The 27,077-nt window shown below is 44.3% G+C and overlaps 1 protein-coding gene and 1 long non-coding RNA gene across 2 annotated transcripts in view; both read left to right on the top strand.

Moving 5' to 3' along the window:
* ALDH2 (aldehyde dehydrogenase 2 family member) overlaps window positions 1-4,964 on the top strand; it is a 32,171-nt gene extending 27,207 nt beyond the window's left edge. Inside the window, exons 12-13 of the mRNA XM_059408437.1 lie at window positions 1,237-1,351; window positions 4,534-4,964. Of these exons, the coding sequence (XP_059264420.1) occupies window positions 1,237-1,351; window positions 4,534-4,566 (148 nt within the window). The 3' untranslated portion in view covers window positions 4,567-4,964. The remainder of the gene's footprint in view (window positions 1-1,236; window positions 1,352-4,533) is intronic.
* A 3,921-nt stretch (window positions 4,965-8,885) lies between these two features.
* LOC132023168 (uncharacterized) lies at window positions 8,886-15,800 on the top strand. The gene is made up of 3 exons (XR_009405882.1): window positions 8,886-9,729; window positions 13,019-13,202; window positions 14,457-15,800. It is a non-coding gene; the product is annotated as an uncharacterized LOC132023168 (long non-coding RNA).
* Window positions 15,801-27,077: the final 11,277 nt, after the last annotated feature.

A 27,077-nucleotide genomic window follows, 5' to 3' on the forward strand; every position in this document is an offset into this window, starting at 1 on the left:
CTACTTGTGATCTCTCTCTCTCTCTCTCTCTCTCACTCTCTGAAATAAATAAATAAATAAATAAATCTTTAAAAAACAAAACAAAACAAAATACCAGGTATTGATGAGGGATGTGGAGAAATTTGAACCCTTACATGTTGCTGGTGGGAATATAAAATGTTGGAGCCGTCATGGGTAACAGTCTGGCAGCTCCTCAGCAAGTTAAATGTAGAATTACCATAGGACCCAGCAATTCTACTGCTAGGTATATATACCCAAGAGAAATAAAAACATACATCTGTCTACACAAAAAAGTATACCTGAATGTTCATACCAGGTTATTGATAATATCCAAAAGGTGAAGATGACCTAAATGTCCATCAGTTGATGAATTGATAAACAAAACGTGGTCTGTCACTGGACTATCATTCAGCCAAAAAAGGAATAAAGTGCTGATACATTCTGTAAACAGAGATGAACCTTGAAAGCATGATAGTAAGTGAAAGAAGCCAGACACAAAAGGCTACATGCTGTGTGATACCATTTATATGAAATGTCCAGAATAGACAAATCCATAAAGACAGAAAGTAGATTAGAGGCTTCCAGGGACTAGGAGAGGAGGGCAGTGGGGAATAACTGCTTATTGGGTAGAGTTCTTTGTGCGGTGATAGAAACATTCTGGAATTAGATGGAAGTGATGATTGCACCACGCTGAGTCTGCTATATCCCCTCAACTGTGCACCTGTAAGTGCTGAATTTCAAATTCAATTAATGTTTAATAATTTTTAAGGCCGTCTAGGTGGCTCAATGGGTTAAAGCCTCTGCCTTCAGCTCAGGTCATGATCTCAGGGACCTATGATCAAGTCCTGCATCAGGCTCTCTGCTCAACAGGGAGTCTCCTTCACCCTCTCACTCTCCCTTTGTGGCTAGTGCTCTGAAATAAAAATTTTTTTAATTTAGTAATTTTTTTAAATGGCAAAAAAAAAAAGTACCTGGTTAGCACAAACGATTCATTCAAACAGGAAGCTCTGATGTGGGCACCCTGTTACTAACATTCATCTCTGACCACACCATGAGGGGTGATGACTTAACGGCTTTTTTCATGTAGTTTGCTTTTAGCTCCTACGTGGCTGTTCATAACTACAGGTCAACCCATCTATTTTTCCTCAGTAATATTTTAGAGCCATTCAGGATGTCGGAGGGGTATGACACCCTATCTCCTATAAGTTACTACTGAAATCTTGTTTCAAATTATAGGGTCAACTGCTATGATGTGTTTGGGGCCCAGTCCCCGTTTGGTGGCTACAAGATGTCTGGGAGCGGCCGGGAGCTGGGCGAGTACGGGCTGCAGGCGTACACTGAAGTGAAAACGGTGAGTATGGGCACCTTCTCAGCTCTCTCTGGTGCCTGACTCCCATCAGCACTTATTACTTATTTCTTGTTTTAAGCCACAGAAAAGGGTGAGGACCCAGTCTCTGCTCTGTCTCATGGGAAGTACTTGGCACCTGGCCATCACTACGCCTACACACTCCTTTGCTAGGCTGTTACACTCCAAGTTTTATAAGACTTGAGAGAAGGACAGATCCCAGTGGGCCAAAGCAGTAAGGGAAAAGCTTCTAATAAGAATCAAGCTGTGAAGGGCACCTGAGTGGCTCAGTGGATTAAAGCCTCTGCCTTTGGCTCGAGTCATGATCCCAGGGTCCTGGGATCGAACCCCACATCGGGCTCTCTGCTCAGCAGGGAGCCTGCTTCCTCCTCTCTCTTTCTCTCTCTCTCTCTCTGCCTGCCTCTCTGCCCACTTGTGACCTCTGTCTGTCAAATAAATAATCTTAAAAAAAAAAAGAGAGAGAGAATCAAGCTGTGAGATGTTAGAGACCAAGGGCCATAAATATACCAATATCATTTGATTTCATAATGTCAGTGATAGGAATATAGCCTGAAGGATGAATCAGAAGTACAAAGAAAGTGACATTCCCTAACTGTTCATCACAGCATGGTCTCTCAAATATGGAAAAGTCAGATGTAACATAAATGCCCAGTAAATTATGGAACACCCAAATCATGATTTACTAGGTAGCCATTAAAAATCTTTTCTGTAGGGGGTAACTGGGGTGGTACAGTTGGCTGGGCATCTGACTCTTGGTTTCGGCTCAGATCATGATCTCAGGGCCGTGAGATCGAGCCCCACATTGGGCTGCTTGCTCAGTGCAGAGTCGGCTTGAGGATTCTCTCTCTCTCTCCCTCTACCCTGCCCCGTCCCCCATGTGGGCCGGCTCGGCTCTCTCCTGCTCTCAAATAAGTAAATAAATAAATAAATCCTTTAAAAAATACTTTTGTAGGATATTTGACATGGAAAATCATCATCCTTTAAAGTGAAAAGATAGGCTACAAAGCCATACATGCAGTGTAAGCCCAATATAAAGACTATATATACATACATATACACTTAGGTACCTTTATTTAAAATTATGGAGAAGATAGCAAAGAAAGGCACCAAAGCGAAAATGGTTTTTTCTACAAGGGACACTAATTACAGTTTAACTAGGCAACAGACGCACAAGTGATATTTAAAGAAAAGAGTAACAGCGGAGCTGGACTTTCCCGGGATTGGGAAAGCGAAGGCTCAGGGCATGCAACCCAGCCAGGAGGAGCAAGGTGAGAAGGGCCGACGGGCACTTCCCTCAGTCATCTGGTAAGCCACAACCTGTGTTCTCAAGAAGCTCGTTGGATTAACATAAATCTGTTTGCCTGTTTATTTAAAACTGCCCAGGGGCGCCTGGGTGGCTCAGTTGGTTAAGCCTCTGCCTTCAGCTTGGGTCATGGTCCCAGGATGGATCAAGCCCTGTGTCCGGCTCCCTGCTCAGCAGGCGAGTCCGTTTCTCCCTCTCCCTCTGCTCCTGCTCATGTGCTCACACACTTTCTCTCTCTCACATAAAAAAAATCCTTTTTAAAAAATAAATAAAATTGTCCCATATAAGAGGCAAGACCCAGATTTGACCATGACACTCACTGGCCTGTAACTGCTCATCAAAACAATGATAAGATTATTTAGGACCGGTGTAGGGGGGCGGTGCTAGGACTGAGCCCCAGGAGTCACAGCAGCAGCATTGCTTGAGGGCAGTGGGAGGGAGAGCCCGAAAAGAGGAGGCTTGAGTTGAGGTGGTTTGTGCAGGAATCCAGATTTAAGTTGCTGATGCTGGAGGGCTCGGGCACTGGGATATTGGAGAATGGGAAGAAGCTTTTTGAAGAAAAGAAGTGGCAGGACTTGATGGCTGGAGTGTGGAGGCTGCAGGCAGGCGAAGGAGGCACAGCTGCTTCAGCTCCATGCCAGGCACTGTGCTTTGTGCGCGTGATGCTAAAGATTCCTGTATTTTGAGTTTGGGGACCTTGCATGATAATCCTGACAAAAACATGATTAAAGGGGCGCCTGGGTGGCTCAGTTGTTAAGCGTCTGCCTTCGGCTCAGGTTACAATTCCAGGATCCTGGGATTGAGCCCTGCCTCAGGCTCCATGCTCGGCGAGAAGCCTGCTTCTCCCACTCCCTCTGCCCCTGCTTGTGTTCCCTCTCTCGCTGTGTCTCTGTCAAATAAATAAATAAAATCTAAAAAAAAAAAAAAAAAAGATAGGAATAAAAACTGTTCAGAAGAGAAATCCAGTTTGCAAGGGGGACTGATGAGAAGATGTCTTCTTTTGAAGTCATCCTTACAGAGAGCTTACTTTGTCCAGAATCTGCTAGACTTCCTTATGCAGGTCGTCTGGGTCAGTGCTCACAACAGGCTCAGGAAGGAGATTCTGTCATTACCCCATCATACAGATGAGGAAGCAAGGCACACAGAGGTGAAGCCCTTGCCCCATGGGAGTTAAAACAGGGATTTAACCCCAATTGCACCTGAGTCTGGAATCTTCCCACTTAACACACTGAGACATCCATGAACTATCAGCGTGTTATTTTTTTTCCTTTGATTGTTTTGGAGGAAAGTACAGAGGTAGGTCAGGGTCACTCAAGCTCAGCACTATCGACATTTGGAGTTGTGTAATTCTTTTTTTAAAAGATTATTTATTTATTTATTTGACAGATCACAAGTAGGCAGAGAGGCAGTCAGAGAGAGGAGAAAGCAGGCTCCCTGCTGAGCAGAGAGCCCAATGCGGGGCAAGATCCCAGGACCCTAGGATCATGACCTGAGCCAAAGGCAGACGCTTTAACCCACTGAGCCACCCAGGCACCTCAGGAGTTGTGTAATTCTTGTGGGGTTTGTCCTGTGCACTGTGGGATATTCCATGAGCAGCATTCCTGACTTCTACCTACTAGATGCCATAGTGATCCTTCCCTCTTCTGCCCGCTGACAATCAAAAAATGACTGGGTTAAGGGGAGGCAGAGAGTGTTATGCAGAACAGGGTCCTGGCGATGTCCCTGGGATTGGCCAGTTGTCTGTCAAGTTATCAGAAGGAAAGGAAGCTGTTGTGCTCGTTCTCAGGCAGCACGCCAGCTGAGAGTGTCCACAGATTGCAGGGAAGCATGAAGACTGAACAGCTGCTCTGTATTCTTCTTACAGGTCACGATCAAAGTGCCTCAGAAGAACTCCTGAAGAACTGTGCCGACTCCTTCATCCAGCAGCGGAGGTCAAGGACGTCAGCAGCAAAATCAAGAAGAATGACCCTGGCACACTACAAGTCTCGAAAGAGAAATTTTCTCACAAAATCTCTTGATCAAGAAAGTCTCAGAACTTGAATTGCTAGATGGGAGTGGGTGTGGGGCAAAGAGTACTGGAAAGTGTTTTACCTGCCAGCAGTACGGCTAGTTTTCAGGCTGGGTTTTCAAAACTAGATTCAAGTGTCTTATCCTGTCCATCGGAGAGACTTCTGTAACTTGAGTCAATGGGGAACAAAAAGCCATTGTTTATACTTGTACTAACAAGTTGGGCAACAGCTAGTACCTTCCTCTGTATTCTGGACTAAAATTCATTAAAAACAATGCTGCTGTTAACTTTTTGGTTGTCTTTGTGCATCACAGTAACCCATGGAAATACCACCACACAGGGATGTTGTCCTCTGTGTGTGTGTGTCACACCGTATATATGCTACTGCCCTTCCCCTCCTGTGGGGAAATCGCTTTTGTTTCCTCTCTCCATCGTGTCTACCTGTGGCCGGCCCTGTGCTAGGCCCCTAGGGAAAGCACCAAAACAGGACCCCCAAGCCCTGCCCTCAGAGAGGGGGCGGTCAACCAGGAAAGACACATTTCACATCCAATGTCTGTTGTCTTTTTTTTTTTTTTAAGATTTTATTTATTTATTCGATAGATCACAAGTAGGCAGAGAGGCAGGCGGAGAGAGAAGGAAGCAGGCTCCCCACTGAGCAGAGAGCCCGATGCGGGGCTCGATCCCAGGACCCTGAGATCATGACCTGAGCCGAAGGCAGAGGCTTAACCCACTGAGCCACCCAGGTGCCCCTGTTGTCCTTGTTTTAAGTTGAAAAACTTGGGTCAAAGTAAAATGAGACAGGTTCGGGCTGATAAAGTTCACGAGATTAATTTGGAAGCCAGATGTCTGTTTATTCATCTTAAGTGAGGCCTGTATTCCTGTAACCAGACCTCGCAAATCTGTCCAGAACACTGCCCTAGTTTAGTTAAGGGACCTGTAATTAGGATTATTAGTAAATGAGGAATCTGAAGATTCCTTGGTGAGTAATGGACTCGGCAAAAAGCCGTATAGCTGTAGTTTGTCAAGGTTGTGATCATGTGTGGGTCACAGATTAACAATGTGAGGACAAGTCTCATTTCTCCTAAAGAAAACCCGCCTTCTGTATCATTTTGCCGACAGTGTCCAGGTGTTGTGGCGCACGCTGCCTGACTCCCGGTTTCACTCAGGCCAAGCCACATCTTGGTCAACAATTCCTATTCCACTAAAAACTAATCTGACTTATTTGAATAGTGCTTCCTAATTTTTGTCATATGCATATACCTGTATCACTTTTTTCTTTAAATCGACTCTTATTTAGACAAAAAAATGAAGGACCTTATTGCCATACATAAAAAACTGCATTCAACTGCCATAAGTAGAAGGCATCATCAAAAAAGAGGAAAGCAAAACAATGTGACTACATTTAAAATAAGAAAATACAAATAACCTTAATCACTTGGATTATGTACATATTCATACACACACACACATAAATATACTCCTTCCACAGTTGTTCATACCTGAAGTCAGTGTGCCACAATGAGGAGCCTAGGATTTGATGACCAGTGGGCAGAAACATTCCTCTTCTTCTTACTTCAGTATGAGATGGGGTTCACTGCCAAGAAAATGATTCTGTATTTTAGCTTTGATGCTAACCAGCAACAACAGTGTCAGGACACATGAAGCTAGCAAAGCTTTGAACCTGCCCCTGTTCTCCCAACCTGCAGGAGCCTCCCAGGCTGAGGGGGGCCCACTGTAGCTGGGGTGGGGTGGTCAGCTGAACCTGGACAGCCCGTCAGGGTACACACACACACCCGGTGGGTGGGTGGGGGAGCGCAGGGGGCGGCAGTAAACATAGGAACATAAAAGGAAGAGGGTATTCTGAGAGTGTGAAAGGGAACTGCTTGACCCAAGCTGGCCAGCCGGAGGGAGAGATCACAAACTCCCTTCACACTTAACCTTCATCCACGGTGAACATTTTTTGGGAGGTTACTGAGTGCTAGGTACTGGCAATGCAAGAATGAATCAGCCACACTTACACCTCCAGAAGCACAGAATCTGGTAAGCCCAGTCAGACTCTCCAAGGAGATGATTATAGTTAACTATCTGCTTTCAGCTCAGGTCATGATCCTGGAGTTCTGGGATCGAGCCCTGAGTTGGGCTCCCTGCTCCCTGGGGAGCCTGCTTCTCCCTTTCCCTCTGCTGCTTCCCCTGCCTGTGCTCGCTCACCTTCTATCTCTGTCAAATAAATAAATAAAATATTGGAAGAGAAAAAAGAGGTGATTATAACAGAATACAGGTGCCGGGTGCAATGACCGTGATCAGATATTGTCATGGAAAGCCAAGAAGGGCCCCTGTTGACTGCAGGCTCAGAAGAAAGCTCCCTAGAGGGCACTCACGCTGTCTTTATTTATTTTCCAGGTTTCTTGGCACAGGTTCAGTTCCTGAAGGCTTGAGCCTGGGTTATTGCCCTACAACGTGTGCCCGTTATGTAAGCAGGAGTACCACTACTATCTGCTTAGTATTTACCCTAAGCTATACTAAAGGCATGTGAAAGTGATGTAGGACACAAAGGCAGAAGGAAATGTAGATAAAATTAAACACCTAACATGCTGCCTGACAAATACTTGAGGAGGCAGGCAGAGTATAACGTTCCTCCAGCAAACTCCCAACTGTCTTAATGTGAATGCTTTACTTTAGGAAAGCTCCACCTTAGCTTGACAATGCAAGACTTTCTGGATGCTGTGAGTCTTCTTCAGCATATGAAATCCTTCTGGAATATTCCTTAGCTTTACTTTTCCCAGCCCCAAAGTATATAATCAGTTGCCCTTCACTGTCCTGGGGCGGCAGCTCTTTCTGCTCAAGGGTCCTGTCCCTGTGCTTTAATAAAATCACCTTTTTTGCACCAAAGACCTCTTAAGAATTCTTTCTTAGCCATCAGCTCTGGACCCCAACCACACACTCTAAAAACTACGTCAAAAGTCTGATTTTCACAAGTTAAAAACATGACTCATGAACGAATATAAGATAGGTCAAACCTTTACTTATTAATTAATGAGGGAACTGTAAGGGCCTATTCAGCCAGAGCAGCCCCACCCCAGTTGAACTGCCATTTTGTTGTAAAACTTAAATTGACTCTGCCCCCCACCCACCCCAGGGGAACTTAAAAACAAGTCCTGGAAACCAGTCCCAGGTAACAAAGCCCAAATACAAGGGTGGGTCAGGCCAGGTGGAGACATCCGATCAGTGGGGGGACGCATACTGTCTCCCTAGTTACCAAGGAGTATGGGCCCCGCCCTTTGGGCACCTTTTGGGCACCAATTCTGACCAAGGTGATAGGCTGGTTCAAATGTCTGCTAGGGTAAATTGTAATTCAATTGGTCACCTAGCATGACTGTGCAGCTTTCTCTGTGTGTTACAATTTCATTGGCCACCTGTGTGTGGCCAGGCCCAACCACATGGCCTTTGCTCTTTAAAAGTTAGTCTGCGAAAAAGAGAGAGGTCGCCCTCTCTGTAAGGGGCGGCCCCGACGGGTCTGTTTGACAGTCGGTTTATTGATGCTTGGCGCGAAATAAAACTTTGTTTGACCTTCGCTTTCTATCAGTCTCGCTCCTTTGACCATGGACCCAACACTGGGGGCTCATCCGCGATCAAACGACGAGAACTGAGCCAGCATCAGAATTTCTGGGAAAAGCCTCTGGAGGTAAGATCTCAAGATCCCTTGAGATCCTGTCTGTCTGTCTGTCTAGTTGCAGAGCTCCTGGGTAAAGCCCACCAGGGAGAAGCTGGACGCAGCACTGCTCTCCAGGGCTGGAGTGGATGTGGAGACGCCCCATCTCTCTGGGGCGGGGATCGGCAGGGGGTACAGGCCCTCCCAGGTGGTCAGGGGACCAAGAAAATCCCCTCCAGCGGCAGGTTGCGTTTTTGAGTTGGGATTATATCTTGCACACCTTTGGGCTTGACATCTGGTCGACGAAGGGCTGCTGGGTCTGTGGCTGTCTTTGTCTTGTCTTTGGTTGTCTGCTGTGTTGTTTGTTGTGTTTAAAGAAATGGGGCAGGCAGAGAGTAAGGGGGCTCTTTCATCTCTCCGTTCCTCCTAATAGATGTGGGGCTTCTCCCTCACTCATTTCCCGTGTTAATGGCTATAGGTCGTGAGCAAAACCCCTGCGTCCCGCCAGGAGGTCGCGACGTGTAAAGAAGAGAGAGAGATGGATATGATGTAACTCACTTGATCTTTATTGGGACGAGGTCCGCACCACTATCGTGGCCCGGTCATGGTCCGCTGACGTTGTCACGGAGAAGGAGACGTCGCCTCACAATCTAGACAGAGAGGTCACCACAGAAGTTGAGACTGAGAACCAACGAGTGGTTGGCAACGAAACTGTCGGGGCATCGGTAGCACCGGTGATGATGTTCTCCCGACAGGGAACTCGCTTCACCTCAGTCCAACCTGATGCCTCTTTATATACTGTGCTAAGTCTCCTTCATAAACACATCACATCACTTGTTTTTCTTATGCTTACACACCAAAAACATAAACACGTCGTAAACATGTCTTGGTTTACGATATTTCGCACAAGTCAAAATATTTACAACTTGTTACTCTGCGCTATCTTATCACTACACGCATATGGTCTAGGCTTATTTGCTATGTGGTTAGTTTGTATTTTGTTCCTTTTGCCTGTTTACATTTAGTAGGGGTTCGCACCTACTACATATTATTTATTTATTCATTTATTTATTACACTTTATTTATTAAAGGTTCGTACTCACTACACTATAACTGGAGCCAACTGGGGTTAGTCTAACCCCAGACAGAGACCGTAAGGAATATTCCCAAGCAGCTGCTGAAACTCCCTTTGTTTCGGGGAAATTCCCTGATTGCTTAACCCCTCCCCATTGCTGGCAGGAAAGCATGGTGTCTGCTCCTCTCTTGGAGCTGATGAGCTCTAAAACTAGGAACCCTTCCTCTGCCTTCTGGCGGCACTTACTTCTGTTCTTCACTATCAGGAAACAAGAAATCCGCCCCGAGACCCAACACCCCCAACTCCAGATCTTCCCACCAGGTCTCAGGTAAACATTCGAAGTAGAGTGGGCCCAGGTGGAATGTAAATCATTATTTGAAGTAAGTTGAGTTTGTTGGGTTAATTAGGATGAACATGTCTTTTGAGTTAACAGCAGTAAATGTGAAACTTCAATGAAAGTTTACTTAAGATCAAATAAGCTCATGTTATTTCTGTTAAAATCTGTGTTAAAATCTATTAGCAAAGAGATGACTGAACTGGTGGTTAATTGTCTGTCTCAAAGTTTTAATGGGTAATTTGTTAAAGTAACTTTCAAAGTCTTTGGTAACCTGAAACTTTAAAGTTTTGGTTGAATGACAAATGGAATTAAATTATGGACATCTAGGTCTTGACCAAACAGGAAAAAATGCTAAGTCATTAATTACTGGATGTAGGTTTATGCTTTTGACTCCTTACTGCAAAGAAACTAAGAGTATTTAAATATTGGTAAGCATGCTTTGTGCTTAATTGATTGATAAATTTGCCCTCTAAAGAATTCTGGGGCCATTCACAATTGGTTAATAACTGATTAAGGTGTTTCTAAGAGTACAAAATTCTGCTAAGTGTAACTAAGACTGATGGAAATAAGGGAAACAACTCTGCATGTAGGAAAGTAGATGATATGTAAGAAAGATTTAAGAAATGGGAGTACACTTTGTTGAAAGTAAAAAAAGGTAATTTTGTCCTAAATGAAATGGTTGTCTAAAAAAAAAAATGGCTTGGGGCGCCTGGGTGGCTCAGTGGGTTAAAGCCTCTGCCTTCGGCTCAGGTCATGATCCCAGGGTCCTGGGATCGAGCCCCACATCGGGCTCTCTGCTCAGCAGGAAGCCTGCTTCCTCCTCTCTCTCTGCCTGCCTCTCTGCCTACTTGTGATCTTTATCTGTCAAATAAATAAAATTTAAAAAAAAAAAAAAAAAGGCTTGGGTTTAAAAAAAAAAAAAAAAGGCCCCTGGGTGGCTCAGTGTATCGCTGTCCAGCAGCGATAATAATGACCCTCCGTCTGGTTGGGTTTCAAAAAATGAAAGCGTTTATTTCATATGGCCATCGCTTATATAGGGAAGCTAAGCCAATCAGCATAGACAGCGATATGCATCCACCAATCTTAAGCTTGTTACCAAGTACCCACAGCATAGCAATAGTTCAACAGCCAATAGGTAGTACTTCCTGTTTACGATCAGTCACTCTAGACACACCTTCTGGCAAATCGCCAGGTGCCATTTTGCAAAGCTCTGCAGTTGACGGATCTTTGGGCTCCTGGAGCATCCACCCTCGACATCAGTAGGTTCAAGCCTCTGCCTTTGGCCCGGGTCATGGTCCCAGGGTCCTGGGATCGAGCCCCGCATTAGGCTCTCTGCTCAACAGGGAGCCTGCTTCCCTCTCTTTCTGCCTGCCTCTCTGCCTACTTGTGATCTCTGTCTGTCAAATAAATAAATAAAATGTTGAAAAAAAAATGGCTTGGGACAAAACCTGAATGCAAAGGAAAGCTGTAAAATATTTGTGAAGGGAAATCTTCAGAAAAGGAATTTTAGATATGGTCAGGACGGACTAAGGAAAAAAAAAGAGAGAGAGAGAAAACCAGATGCCTGATCCTGTTTCAATAAGAAAAGAAAGAAAAACAGCCCCCAAGGTGATTTAGCACTCTCCTGACATACCTCCACATAGATTATACTTCCAAGTGAAAGGGCCACTTGGCCTTGAGAGATTGGGAAAGCAGTGGGGCCTTGAGAGACTGCAAAAACACCCCATTACCATCCCCCATTGCCTGTAATGATAGAAACTCACTCTTTTTTTTTTTTTTTAAAGATTATTTATTTATTTATTTGACAGACAGAGATTACAAGTAAGCAGAGAGAGAGGAGGAAGCAGGCTCCCTGCTGAGCAGAGAGCCCGATGTGGGGCTCGATCCCAGGACGCTGGGATCATGACCTGAGCCGAAGGCAGAGGCTTTAACCCACTGAGCCACCCAGGCGCCCCTAGAAACTCACTCTTAACCCTGTCCGGTACTCAGTTTTTGGGAAAGATCCCACTGAGCCCACTAGCATTAATAAGAGTCTCATGCTCTACCGACTGAGCTAGCCGGGCACCACTAGCATTAATAAAGCTGTGTTCTCCCATCTCTCCGGGTGCTGTTTGGGTTTCCTTGGTCACCTCAGATTGTCCGCAATCCGCCCGTTGAACCAGGAAAGCCAAGGGGCCACTGTCTGAGCCAGACCCATTCGAAAAGAATGGAAGGGGAGACTGACCACCTCCCATTAGCCGGGGATACCCAGAGGTGAGGTGTCCAACCTGTTTGAATCTGAAGAATGCCTGACTGTGAATGTGTCTATATGGAATAACGCATCTACTCCACAGAGTAGCCTGGTGCGGGGTATATACGGATAGACCTTAGCTAAGATGCTTCTAAGATCCCGCGAGGGACGCGAGCAGGACAGCATCTGAAAGATCCACCTCCCTTTGTTTGCGATGTCATTCACGATGGGAGGGAAATCCAGAAAACTCATATCTTAAGACTGCACGCTTAAAAATAAAAAAGGGAAAGACACTGGTATAGAAAAGCTGGTTTTCTCTCTGTTTAAAAGGGCAAAGTTTTCCTTGGTTAATTGAAATGTAAAGGGTTTTCTCTTTGCCTGCCCAGAGTTATAAATGAGAACTCTTTGACTCATTAGACTTTTCCTTGGTATACTAAGTTACTCAGTAAGTACTGCTAAACCAATAATAAACCTTGGGTTACATTTGGGTAAATCCTGTAACTATTCTAGAGATTCTATGCATTTCCTAAAGTTTTAATGTTTTGATAAGGTCATCACCTGGTAATTTAACCATATCTATCCTGAGTTTTTGCCATTTGTAATTGTTTTAATTCTCTTGTAAGATAAATTCTGCCTTAAAAGAACTTCATTTGGGAGACTTTCAGGACAAATATAGGTCTTTGATATATTAAAACCCTGGAACTGAAATGGGTAAGAATTTACAGAAGTAAGAGCTGCATTCAGACTAAACCAGAATTAGTAACATGGGACTAGATGAACTGAAAGATTGTAATGTTGTGTCTCTTAATGTTTCATCTTATTTTAAACAATTACTGGTTCTGTAATGTTTGCTCTCCCAGACTAGGAAAACTTTTTCTAAAGTTATCTATAACTTACAGAAATGTAAAAATATTTATTTGCAAACAAATCAAGGCATTCAACTTTTCTCTCTATCTAAACCTTCTGAAACCAAAAGGTCTCAGTAAGTATTCTTTCTTCCATGGCAATTATTTGCATAAGTTCAACAAGAATCTGTTCTCCTTGTAACAGGACAGCATTGGAAACACCAGCTATTTTACCAAGGCTTTGACTGGAATGTCATATTTGAAAAGACTCAGATATGACCAGACAACTTAAAGGAACTAAGGTTGACTTTATAAAACCTGGAGCTGTAAAGCCCTTTGGAACTGTTGGCCTGATACCTTGCTTACAGAGTTCCCAGCAGCCTCACCAGGTGAGTAAAGAATGTCGCTTCCTGGCAGGATACTTTGGGAACCTCAGAAAGAGGAATTCACCCAAATCGACAGGTATTGCAGGCATGTCTGATGGCAAGTATGTGGCTTGGCTTCTGGCCTGGAGAGGCTACTAAAAGTTCAACCTAGAGTCTCCTTATAAGAATTTCCAGTAAAGCAGATTCTAGAAGATCTATATGATTATTCACTGTTCTTGCTGAACTTATGTAAATAATTAGGCCAAGTTGGTTAAAACCGGACTTGTTTTTCAAATAAATTAGTCCTAATTTGGCTATCTCTGGAAATGAGGGTTATTTTAGAGAGAAAAATTATTTTAATAACACGCCTTTATGGATGTTAAATTCTAGATTTGGCTGTCTTTATATGTTTGTTTACCTAAGCTAGACAACTTGAGGCAAACTTCAGAAGAAGATTTAAAGTATTTACAAAAATGGGTTAAACTAGACTATGAAGGGGACTGGGCTGAGACTAGAACACAAAAGTTACCTTGAAGACTAGGAAGAAATTAGTAAGCCAAATACATCAGGGCACTCATTTGGGGACATGCAAGCTTAAGGAGCTTATGGGCAAGCAGTTTCAGGTTTCTAAATTATGGCCTATGGCTCAGGGTGTCGTTGATAGATGTGCTCAATGTCAGGCGGTAAATGTGGGAAGAACTAGAATGGGAAGAGGGAAGAGAAAAAGAGGTAAGGAACCAGGAATTTATTGGGAAATGGATTTTACAGAGATGAAACTGGGGAAATATGGACACAAGTATATGTTAGTTTTTGTGGATACCTTTTAAGGCTGGGTGGAGACTTTTTCTGCCAAACATGAAACGGCAGAAGTGGTAGCCAAAAAACTACTAGAGGTTTGGTTACCTCTGGGTCAAACAATGGCCCTGCATTTGTGAGTTCAATCTCATAGGCATTGGCCAAGGCCATGGGCACTAACTGAAAACTACATTGTGCCTACCAGCCCCAGAGTTCTGGGCAAGTAGAGAGGATGAACTGGACTCTTAAAGAGACCCTGACAAAGCTAATTCTGGAGACTGGTGGTGGATGGGTGGATCACCTTCCTTTCGCCTTCCTCAGGGCATGAGGTACACCCTGCTTAAACAAGGTGACCCCATTTGAAATAATGTTCGGGAGACCCCCACCCCTACCCCGCTCTGCCCTCAGCTACAAGAGGTTGCCCTAGCAAAAATGATTGGTCAGTCTGTACTCCAGTCACTGCAGGCATTACAGTCTGTCTAGCCCACACAGGGATCTGAACTGCCCACACTGAGACAGAGACAGAGCTGGAACCACATCCTTATCAATCTGGGGACTTGGTTTGGATACGCTACCACCAAGTGGGAAACCTGGAGCTTCGCTGGAAGGAACCTTTACTGTCATCCTGACCACCCCCACAGCAGTGAAAGTAGAAGGCATCCGGGCCTGGATTCATGTGGGTCACCTCAAAGAGCTGAGGATGAGGACACCCCCCACAGATGGAAGCTGCTGCTGATGGACCCCGCTGACCATGGACTAAAGCTAAGACTCCAAAGACTATGAGTTCATTGTTGCTCCTATTGTTACCTGTTTTTGTAAGAGCTTCTAAGTCACCTCATAAGACAGAAAAGTATAGGTGGGAAATTAAACGAACGGAATTAGGTTTATACAAAGTGGTAAATGGCTAACTCATCAGCTGACTGTGCAATTTAATGTAACTTTATGCAAATTGGTACCCATTAACCCCTGTTTAGATGCCTTACAGTTTTACATGTGCCCTAACACTGGGCCTCCCCAATGCAGTGGGGGGAAAGGCCTGGGGGCCCACCAGAGTACTATTGTGCACAACAGGGATGCTATAAAAGTTTGTTCAACTGGTCTCCGTGGACGACTTCCCTAAAATCAGCAATTGCAGGCCTCCTGGTTTTATAATTACTAATGTTACTTTTTGGACGCTGCATTATAAACGCCCTAATGTCATTTGTACAAAAGAAAATTAGAGCGATAAAAATGTTAGTCGTACATGCTCAATATAACCCCTTACAACAGAAGAACATAGAACTAGGCTAAAAGTCAAGGATTTGACTAATCAAAGAAAAGGGGGGAATGTAAGGCCCTGCTTAGCCAGAGCGAGCTATTTTGTTGTTTATGCAGTAAACTTAGATTGACCCTGCCCCCCCAAGAGGAACTTACTTATAAACAAGTCTGGGAAACCAGAAAAATATGACTAACCAGCCACTGATAACAAAGCCCATATACCAGGACATGTCAGGTCAGGGGGAGGTAACAGAGCCCAGAATACAAGGCTGAGCCAAGCCAGCTGGAGACATCCAATCAGGAAAGCACCTCCCTAACCTCCCAAGAATGTGGGCCCTGCCTTTTGGGTGCCAATTCTGACCAAAGTGATAGGCTAGTTCAAATAACTACTATAGGGTGAATTGTAATTCAATTGGCCACCGGTGTGTGGCCAGGCTCGACCACATGGCCTTTACTCTATAAAAGTTAGTCTGTGAGGCTGGGAGGGGTCGCCTCTTTGCAAGAGACAGCCCTGGCCGGTCAGTTTGATTCTCCATGCTTGGTGCGAAATAAAGCTTTGCTTGACCTTCACTTTGTATCAGTCTTGCTCCTTTGACCATGGACCCAACAGCCATAGTTTGCTGACTTCTGTCCTAGAGAATGAGATCGCTGTGTAGGCCTGTTAAACTGTGTTTTAGCATGATGCGGAAGAGATATACATTGCTAGTGTCGGGCGCCACATTTGCAATTTTTAGATAATTTACAAATACACAATCATCAAAACAAAAGCTTGCCTACCATCCAACTGAAATCATCCCTATAGCACCACTGTTGGGTAAAGCTTACTTTGGGAAGCAGGATTACTTGTTCCCACGGTTCCAAGAAAGTCCCTCCAGCAGTTCGGATTAAACAATTCCTAACCTTTGTTTCACTACTTCTTTTCTACCTATAAGATTTAAGACCCGCCCAAGCCAGTATGGGTGGAGGTACATGAGGAGTGATGTGGAAAACAGAGGCAGAAGAAAAATTATTAAATTTCCTTACCTACTCACAAGCCCTTAAAACAGGCAGAGTGACTCTCCTCTAGGGACTCAACTATCCTCACCTTAAGGCTTTGCTAAGGGCAAAGGACAATCCTAGCCTGACTGACCCCCTACCCCCAACCAGGCTCCTGTAAGTCTAATTGAACAATTCCTTTGGAAACTTTATGTCTAAACCTCCAAGATAGTGTCAACAACCATTCCCAAGCATATGGCCCACTGACATACATCTAAAGGGTCTCACGAGAAGGTTTTGTTAATGAATAAATTTTCCCCCAGACAATAGCTAGCCCCTCAAGGTCCTAGAAACCTTGCTTCCAAAATTCCTTAGAGACTTACATCATCCCTAATCCCCTCCCCAATTTACAAGTATATAGTAGACAACTCCTCACATCCCCGGAGCAGCAGCTCTTCCTGCCCACCGGTCCTGTCCCCGTGCTTTAATAAACCACCATTTTGCACCAAAGATGTCTCAAGAATTCTTTCTTGGTCATCGGATCCAGACCTCACCCCACCAAACCTCACCTATGTTCTAGAACCTCATCAAGGAGCCTTGAGTTGGGGATCTCCTTACAGCAACATTTTCACAAAGAATGCTGGGTTTATTTTTTCCCATTCATTCATCTATTCCTCGTTCTAGTAAGTCTTCAGTAACACATCTCCTAGGCCAGGTTCCGTGCTAGGCTCTGCTTCTGCAGTGAGGGAGCTGGGCACATGACCTGTCCCCACGGTGTATTCAGCCGTGGCGATAATGAAACAAGTGAGTGCATCAAGTGAAGCATCACAATGGGATGACAGACAACCCCAGATTGTGGGATTATACTGTGGGGGGCTTACATCACCCTCCATGGACTAAATACTTAATGTTTGGTTTTAGTGCTTAGAAGGAATAATGTATTAGGAATGATGAAAGGAAAGCTAATATTTACTTAGCTATTTTGGTGTCTCTCACTGAGTTCTGACTCATACTCCTTGATTTTGTTCCCAGTCCACATGTGTGGCAAAAACAATTTTGCCCAGAACCCGTTTAGGAATGTGTTGAAAAAAAAAGAGAACTGTAAGGTTTCTTGCTCCTGGGGTCCTGTGAATCAAATTTAACTGTAAATTTAAGAACATCTACTCTTTAAACCAATGAAAAACAAGGAAATGCTAGCTAAGAAGACGTCTATAATGACAAGGGAGCAAAAGGCAAGCTAAGGAAAAACACGAGCTAAAATCCCATAACCCTCTCCCCCACTTTGGGTGGGACATGAGTTGACATTTCTTAGGCAATCCTGGCTGTTCTAAAGCTAAGGGAAGGAAAAACAAAGGGTTAATTTATAGAGATTATAGTCCGTAAGACATGAGTCTCCCTCGGTTTACAAGATCTTAAGTGATTTATAAGAAAAAAGCCTTCTTGGGGCGCCTGGGTGGCTCAGTGGGTTGAGCCTCTGCCTTCGGCTCTGGTCATAATCTTGGGGTCCTAGAATAGTGTAAGGGCCTATTCAGCCAGAGGGGCCCCACCTCGGTTCAACAGCCATTTTGTTGTTTATGCAGTAAAACTTACCCTGACCCTGTCCCCCCAGGGGAACTTATTTAAAAGCAAGTCCCGGAAACCAGTCCCAGGTAAAAAAGCCCAAATACAAGGGTGGGTCAGGTCAGGTAGAGATAACAGCCCGAATGCAGGGATGGAGACATCCAATCCGTAGAGCTCGCATACTGTCTCCCTAGCTACCAAGGAGAATGGCCCCGCCCTTGGGGTGCCTTTTGGGCACCCATTCTGACTAAGGAGATAGGCTAATTCAAATAGCTACTATGGGGTGAACTGTAGTACAATTGGCACCCGTGTGTGACCTAGCATGACTGCAGTTTTCTCTGTGTGTTGCAATGTCATTGGCCACCTGTGTGTGGCCAGGCTCAACCACATGGCCTTTGCTCTATAAAAGTTAGTCTGTGAGAGGCGTGGCCCTGGCCGGCTGGTTTGATTCTCTATGCTTGGTGTGAAATAAAGCTTTGCTTGACCTTCACTTTGATCAGTCTCACTCCTTTAATCACTGACTCATTATTGGGGGACACAACATTGGGGACCCAACAATAGAGCCAAGCATGGGGCTCTCCGCTCTGTGGGGAGCCTGCTTCCCGCTCCCCCTCTGCCTGCCTCAAATAAATAAAAAAAGTTATAAAAACAAAAAAATCCTTCTTATCAATAACTTAACTTCCAGAAGGAAATGTAGATAAGATTAAATGCCTTTGGGGCACCTGGGTAGCTCAGTCGGTTAAGGGTCTGCCTTGGGCTCAGGTTATGATCCCAGGGTGCTGGGATTGAGCTCTGTGCTTGGTGGGGAGCTTGCTTCTCCCTCTCCTGCTGCTCTCCCTGCCCTTATAATCTGCAGTCCATTGACAAATGTTTGAGGGAGGCAGAGTATAACATTCCTCCAGGAAGCTCATAATTGTCTTAATGTTAATGCCTTGCTGGAGGGAAAAACCACCTTAACTTGACAATGGTGATGTCTCCAGTGTCTTGTAAATCCTCTTAAGCATATGCAAGTTCTTTTGAAAATCTCCCTTTTCCTCACCTCCCTCAAATCCCAAGTAAAGCATCAGTCACTCCTCACAATCCTGGGGCAGCAGCACTTTCGGTCCAGGGGTCCTGTCCCGGTGCTTTAAGAAAACCCCATTTTGCTTCAAAGAATTCTTTCTTGATTGTCGTCTCTAGACCTCATCCTGCCAAATCTTACCTAGATTTCAAAACTAAATTATATAATGTTGAGACTTAGACATCCTAGACACTTACTAATCTCTTCGTGTTTTCAGGGACAGGAACCAATTAGATCCCCTAAGTAGCTGTCTGACGAAAAACAAAGTTCTCAGGTTATGAACAACCTAATCTCTCTGGGTATTTGTATATGGGTCAGTCACAGGAGTATTGGGTGTAAAGCTGCTGTTTCTGCCTTTGGTCTTGCTGAGTATCCAAGAGGAAACGTTTGGCTTCTGGTTGAATAAAGGAAACTTCCTGGTAGCCTGGAGAACTGGCTTGGCCAGGAAGTTTTTTAAAAATTTGTTTTAAGTGTCACCGCCACCTCGTGGGCAATAGGTACAACTACAGCGCCATCTTCTCCAAGAGCTGATAGACCTACTCGGTGGGGGTCTTTCAAAGACCGTGTTAGGCGCCTGGGTGGCTCAGTGGGTTAAAGCCTCTGCCTTCAGCTCAGGTCATGATCCCAGGGTGCTGGGATAGAGCCCCGCATTGGGCTCTCTGCTCGGCGGGGAGCCTGCTTCCTTCTCTCTCTCTGCCTGCCTCTTTGCCTACTTGTGATCTCTATCAAATAAGTAAATAAAATCTTAAAAAAAAAAAAAAAAAAAAGACCGAGTTAGGACACAGTGTCCATTAGTTACGTCTGGCAGGCAATGCAATGAGGGACTCAAGAGGCCAGGGTCACATACCCCAAATGACTGAACAGAGAGACTCCAGCAAAAACTTTTACACGAATGTTCATAGCAGTACTACTGGTAGTAGCCAAAGGGTGGAAAACAATCCAAATGTCCATCACCAGATAAAGGGATAAACAGAATGTGGTCTATTCACATAATGGAATATATTCAACCATGAAAAGAGGTGGAAGCACTGACACATGATGCAACATGGACGAACCGCAAAGATATGAGGCTGAGAGAAAGAAGCCAGACACAGAAGGCCACATAGTGTAGGATTCCGTGTATATGAAAAGTCCAGAATAGACAAGTCCATAGAGATGGAGAGTAGACTGGTGGTTACAGAGGCTGGAGGTTGGGGAGTGACTACTTAATGGGTGTGGGGTTTCCTTTTGGGATGATGAAAATGTTTTGGAACTGTAATGTTTAAAAACCTAGTTGCATATCACTGTGAATGTTACAAATGACAAAGAATTGTTTACCTTAAATGGCCAATGTTAGGTTATGAATTTCCCCTCGAATAAAAGAAAATAAAGCAGCAGCCAGAGTCACAGAGCTGTCTGGGGTAACTCCAGCAAGCTGCGTAACCCCTATAGTCACTTCCAGCTCTCATTCAGCAATTTTGTGAAGGATAAAAGGGGACTGATATTTATTAATATTGATTCATACTGATTTTATGAACCTTTTTTCAAAAGGAAATACACATGGTAAGAAAAAAATCAGTGAAATATAAATCCGGCTCCCAATCTTGTGGCCCCAAGAAAAAATATTTAAGGGGTACCTACTAAGTGCCAGATGCTGCTGCTACCGCTGGTTTGGGGACCGCACGTAATAAAAGAGGGACCAGAAATTCCTTCAGAAAGATTGGTGTTTGCTTCCTTTTTTCTTTTTTCCTTACTTTCTTTCCTTTCCTTTTTTTTTTTTTTTTTTAAGATTTTACTTATTTATTTTACAGAGAAAGAGGGAGAGAACAAGCGGGGAGCAGCAGGGGGAGAGGGAAAGGGAGGGGACTCCTCTCTTTAATCCCGTTGCCAGGGTGGCGGAAAGGAAGTCACTTCTGTACATTATCTGGTGATGGTAGATGATGACGATGATGATGATGGTGGTGATAAAAATGGAGAGTCTGACAGTTTATTTTTAGGCTACATGGAAGTGTCATATACCTGTATATTTGAGTATCCTCTGTGTCTTGTTTCTCAGCTGGAAAGTGGAAATCACGACTGTCAAGTGAGGTATTACAATTCTTTAGTAAGTGTGCCTTTTCCAAATCCACTTTTCCATTTGGGCTTCAAGAGGCTACCAAGTGAAGCTGTTGTTTAATAAGCACAGAGTTGCAGTTTTGTGGGATGAGAAAGCTGTGGAGACTGATTGTACACCAATGCGAATATACTTAGATCCCCTCAACTATACACTTAGAAATGGTTATGATGGTAAATTTTACCTTACATGTTTTTGTTTTTGTATCACAGTAAGTAACAAGGCTACCAAGTGAGACATATGAAAATCTGTCCCAGGAAAGCGATGGTGTTTCTGTGGCTCCCAAAGGAGAGACCTGGGCCACTGGTAAACAGTGAGGGAAGCAAGTGGCAGAAAAGGCTGTGTGTGAGATGGTTCAGACCGGGTCAAGGGAAGTGTTCCAAAGCAGGGATGCTGAGGAAATGCAGGACAGGATTGCTAGGGTTCCTTCCAACTCTGAGAAGCTGAAGGACTGGAGCCAAGTCAAGTTCAGCAAATGCTTAAATTTTCCATTCACAGACTGTAAGATCTTATTGTGATATATTTGAAGAACAGAAGTTTAGGTGAAATAACAAACACCACCACCACCAGCGTGTGCTCTCCTGCTATGGGAGAATATAACCTAGTACGACTTCTCCAGTAGGAATCCACTACTAAAAATGTACCCAATAAAACAACTGGACAAGTATGAAAGGCATGTCATTGCTATTTCTACAGCAGAAAAATCAAACAACTTAGGGGCGCCTGGGTGGCTCAGTGGCTTAAGCCATTGCCTTTGGCTCAGGTCATGATCGCAGGGTCCTGGGATCGAGCCCCACATCGGGCTCTCTGCTCTGCGGGGAGCCTGCTTCCTCCTCTCTCTCTCTCTGCCTGCCTCTCTGCCTACTTGTGATCTCTGTCTGTCAAATAAATAAATAAAATTAAAAAAAAAAAGAAAAATCAAACAACTTAAATGTCCATTAAAAAAAGAAAACCTAAACAGTGGCCATTTGATGGCATTTGGAGGGACGAGGTGCCACTCTAAGCAAAAGGGAGATGTTTGGAGAAGGCTGTGGGACAAGAAGTGCAGTAAGCTGGGAATACTGTTCCTTTCTGCTTCTCTCCACAGCCTTCTCCTTGCTTCGCAGAAGGGCTTTCACCACTTCAATATTCATGGGACAGACAATGACTGCCTCAGCCTGGACACTACAACCTGTGACTGGCTTAATGTTTAAGTCTCAATTGCCAGGAGCTTCCTGTTGGCCCGGCTTGGGTCAGATGCCTATTCCTGAGCCAGTCAACTGTGGCTGGAGGATGAGATCATACGGCACTCGCTTGTAGTTAGGCCCATCACCTAGGCGGGGGCTGTTGAGTGACGGGCACCCTGGAGGTGTCTACACTCGCTCACCAGAGCCACCTAGGACCACGTGGAAGCAATTGCATCACCAGGCAGCTTCGAAGCAATGCAAAACCCCAGGTTCCACCCCCACACCTAGGAATCATTTTAAAAAGGTCCTAGTGGTTGGTATGTCTACTGAAGTTGGACAGACACTGGTTCATCACAAGAATGGAAGGTTGGCTCCCCTTTGGTTCCTTGCTTCCTCCCATCTTTCCTTCCCTCCCTCCATCCCTTACTTGAACAATTTGATTGCTGTAGGTCATACATACAATTCAACTATTTAAAGCACATAATTCAAATTTTTAGTATGTTCATATCTTCACAGCCAACTGTAGAACATTTTCATCATCCAAAAAAGAAACCCATTGGCTTTCTTTGGCTTTCATCTTCCAACTGCCCCCTCCTCATTCCCCCAATTCCCCTCCTCCCTGGCAATCACTAATTTACCTTGTGTCTAGAGATCTGCCTGCCTGGACATTTCATATAAATAGAGTCATACAGTATGTGGCCTCTTCTGTCTGGCTTCCTTCAGGTAGTGGAATGTTTTCAAGATTCATGCACAGTGTAGTGTGCATCACCACTTCTTGCCTTTGTATGGCCCAATATTTCAGCATAGGGACAGGTCACATTTTGTCTGTCCATTCATCTTCTGTTTCCACTTTTTGGCTATTATGAATCATGCTGCTGGGAACACTCACGCACAAGTGTTTGGGTAGACATATTTTCATTTCTCTTGGGTTAGACTTCCATTTTTGTAGGGGGAAAAAAAATCACAAATCACATAACAAACTCAGATGTGACTGGGCCCTGCTGGGCAGCTTCTGGTATCACCCAGTGTTAATCTTGAAACAGGACTCAGAACTGTGTACATCTGCTCCAAAGCAAATATATGCCTGAAAGCAAAACTTACTGAAGCTTTTTAGAGGAACAAGGGGAAGTGACACATCACACGGGGTTCAAACTATCAGTCCAGTCCTTTCCTACCCCAATACACATCCTCTCCCTTTCCCCTAGCCCAGGGGTTTCCTTTTCTCTTGTTCTTCGCTCTCCATGGCCCCTCCTCTTCTTCTCTCCCAGCATTTTCCTGACTCATCCTTTTCCACCACACAGAGGACCAGCTGGGCACACTCTGCTCCCCCTCACTCACCTCCAAACTTGTTCAGCAAATCAAGGACCTTTCCTGGAGAATAGTGGTAACCGATAAATCAACCACCTGCCACAAATAATTGTACTTCCTGCTGGTCTGCACATCCCTGACTATCTCACGACAAATACACATTTACAAGTGCATATAAAAACATCTGAAGTATAGAAAACTGTGTATGTGTCAATAATAAAGCTTTGTGTGTATGTCAATAATAAACCTGTGTGTGTGTCAATAATAAGACTTTTATACAATCCTTCATTATTACTTACGAGAAGCATTGCCTTTATCTTGAACGCTTAGTATCTTACTGCTTTTCACTTTTTCTACTATGAGCATCTTTCATTTCAGTGCATTTCAGTGCATTCATTTCATTCATTCCAATGGCTGCCCTGTTATTTAATGCATAAGTGTTTATAAGCTATTGAACGAGCCCCTACTAATGGATATTCAGGTAATATAACTTTTATAACCAGCAAACACAATAGGGAGAATTTAATTTCAAAAAATCACAGTTAAAAAAAGGAAGACACCACCACAACGGAAAACCAGTGTTCCAGTCGGTTTCTCCTGCTGATTTCCAGTTTATCACTGGAACTTTCAAGTCACCTGGAGAGGGGTGTGATGATTAGTGTGCCTCTGGGCACGTTATTTCTGCAAAATTGAGCAAAGCATTTCTGTTCTGATGGTGAGCTTTCACCAGGCTCTAACTACTCGGAGGAATTGTACGACTTGTCCAAGCTGGAACAGAACTTGACTAGAGAACCAGCTATCCTTGGATCTGATAACCCCACAACTCTTGAGCACTGAGTCCTGAAGCTTCTCCTTCATTTGACTTGCCTGGCAAACATGCTGCTGGTCCCTTCACTCTCACTACAATGTCTTAAATCATCAGTGCTAGTCCCCAACCCATGTCTTCTCTGGAATGGTACTCAACTCACTTCCTTCAGGACCTGGTATTTCCTCCAGCCCAAGCGCACTTTGTACTTAGCCCAGACTTCCATGTGTTGCCTATATTATCTTTTACTTGATCTGCTTCCTTCATTATTTTTTTAAAGACTTCATCTATTTATTTGACAGAGAGAGAAAAAGCACAAGTGGGCAGACAGGAAGGCAGAGGGGGAGGGAGAAGCAGGCTTCCCGCCAAGCAGGGAGCCTGATGTGGGGCTCGATCCCAGGACCCAGGGATCATGACCTGAGCCGAAGGCAGCTGCTTAACAAACTAAGCCACCCAGGTGACCCCTGTTTTCTTCTTTAGACCCTGAATTCTCTGATGGTAGAGACCAACTTGTATCCCTAGAGTAGATGCTCAGTGAATATGTGTTACAATGCCTGAAGTGATAGCTTACAAAACTGAACTGGGGTGCCACTCAAAGACTGCATTATTCTGAACTCAGGAACATGGGCCTGACACATGGAGGCATGGAAAACGGCCTCTCAAGGTTGAAGACGGTGGCTAAGGGAGCACTGGAACGCTGCTAGGCAAAGAATGGGTCATAAATTAGCAGCACTGACATCACCTGGGTACTTGCGAGAAATACAGACTCTCAGGCCCCAGCTCAGGCAGAGTGAACCCAAGCATGCATTTGAATAAGATCCCCGTGGGATCTGTCTGCACCTTAAGGTTTTGGAAGTTCTGTGCTAGAAGAGGTGTTGCTAGGCCTTCAGACCAATTTCTTCTTGTCTTGAGTAGGTGGGAAGGCTTCTGGGCAAGGCGCAGTAAGGAGCACATCGCAGTAATCCTTGCCTCAGCTATACTGATGGTGCTTGGGTTGGAAATGGGGCTATGGCACCAGAATCAGGTCTGTTTTCGGTTCCAGGCTGAGCTGCCACTTAGCTGGGTGATCCAGCTCATTGCTGGGCACACAGTAGGTTGGCAATAAATATTTTTAGATCAATTACTGAAGATTAGTTAAGCTTAGTTAATCTCGATTAGTCTTACTTCCTCATCTATAAAACAGGCATGACGACAGTCATCTATCTGTCTGCACCCACCTCCCAGGGCTGCTAGGAGGTTAAATGAGATAAGGTAGGTGAAGATTATCTTAGAGGTGTTGGTTCCTACCACAGAATAAAGCTTGGGTTTCTGCAGAGTTTCTGGAAAGGAGGTAAGTTGTGTTTCCACAAAAGCTAGCTGCCGTTACAGGTGCTATGCTAGGGGCAGGTAAATGCAAACCTGGTTTCAGAGAAGGGCAGTAGGAAAGAGTTAACAAAGGCTGCCTCTGGTAGTGAGTTCATAGATTTCCACTGTTTGCATTAACTGCTATACTGCTCAACTCTTTTTTTTTTTTAAGATTTTATTTATTTATTTGACGGAGAGAGCACAAGCAGACAGGGCTGGAGAGAGAGAGAGAGAGAGAGAGATATTGAAAGAGAGAGAGAAAGGGAGAAGCAGCCTCCCTGCGGCCGAACATGGGGCTTGAGCCCAGGACCTTGGGATCACGAGCTGAGCTGAAGGCAGATATTTAACCAACTGAGCCTCCCAGGCATCCCTATACTTGTTCAGCTCTTAAAAACTGATGACATACACAATGCTTCTGAAATTGGAAAAGAAACTCCAACTAGAGGGAAAACATGGGGGCCGGGGAGAAAGGCTATATGGTTTTCAACTGCTTCCTTATCTCAAATCTTCAAAGACCCCACTTGGAATGAGAGCTATACCAAGCCACCAAAGGAAAAGAAAGTGAACATACTTCCCTGGCAATTACTCAAGCAGATTATCCAATAAGTGACTGACTAAACACGTCAGACTCACAAGTTCACCACCCTTGTTCCAAGCACTTAGAAAATTCATCTAGTAGCCGGAGTCTGTTAATACTTTAACTGGCCTTTTAACTGTGTTATGAAATAATTCAGTTTAAAAAGGAAAGATCCTTTTGAGAATAATGTTTTTTTTTTAATTAAGGTCAAATTCACAGAACATAAAATTGACCACTATTTTAAACTGTACAATTCAGTGGCACTCAGCACATTCTCAACACTATACAACCACCACCTCTATCTAATTTCAAAACATTTTCATAACCCTAAAAGGGAATTCTGTATCAATGAAATGGTTCCTCCCAATTCCCTTCTCCACCCAGGCCTTGGCAACCACTGGTCTGGTTTTTGTCTATATGGGTTTGCCTGTTCTGGAAATGTCATATGAATGAAATCATACAATATGTGACCTTTTGTTCTGGCTTCTCTTGTTCTGCATCATGTCTTTGAGGTTTAGTAGCAGGAATCAGTGCTTCTTTCCTTTTTATGACTGAATAATATTCCATCATGTGGATATACCACATTTTGTTAATCTGCTCACGTGTTGATAGATATCTGGGATGTTTCCATCTCCAGCTGTTGCGAATGGTGCTGCTATGAACATTTGTTTACAAGTATTTGCTTGAATACCTATTTTTGGTTCTTTGGGGGTATATATCTAGGATAGAATTGCTGGAACATATGGGAACTCTATGGTTAGCTTTCAGAGAAGCTGCCGAACTGTTTCCCACAGCTGTAAATCATCTACACACTAACCAGTATAAAACATATATGAGAGTTTATGAGGGTTCCAGGTTCCTCACATTCTCACCAACCCTAACCTACCAGGGTCACTCTTCTGAAACTGATGAAGAGCACTCGTGCATCAGAGAAAATGACATGTGGTGTCATTTGACTGC

Source organism: Mustela nigripes, chromosome 8, assembly GCF_022355385.1.
Source record: "Mustela nigripes isolate SB6536 chromosome 8, MUSNIG.SB6536, whole genome shotgun sequence".
Classification (NCBI taxonomy): Eukaryota; Metazoa; Chordata; class Mammalia; order Carnivora; family Mustelidae; genus Mustela; species Mustela nigripes.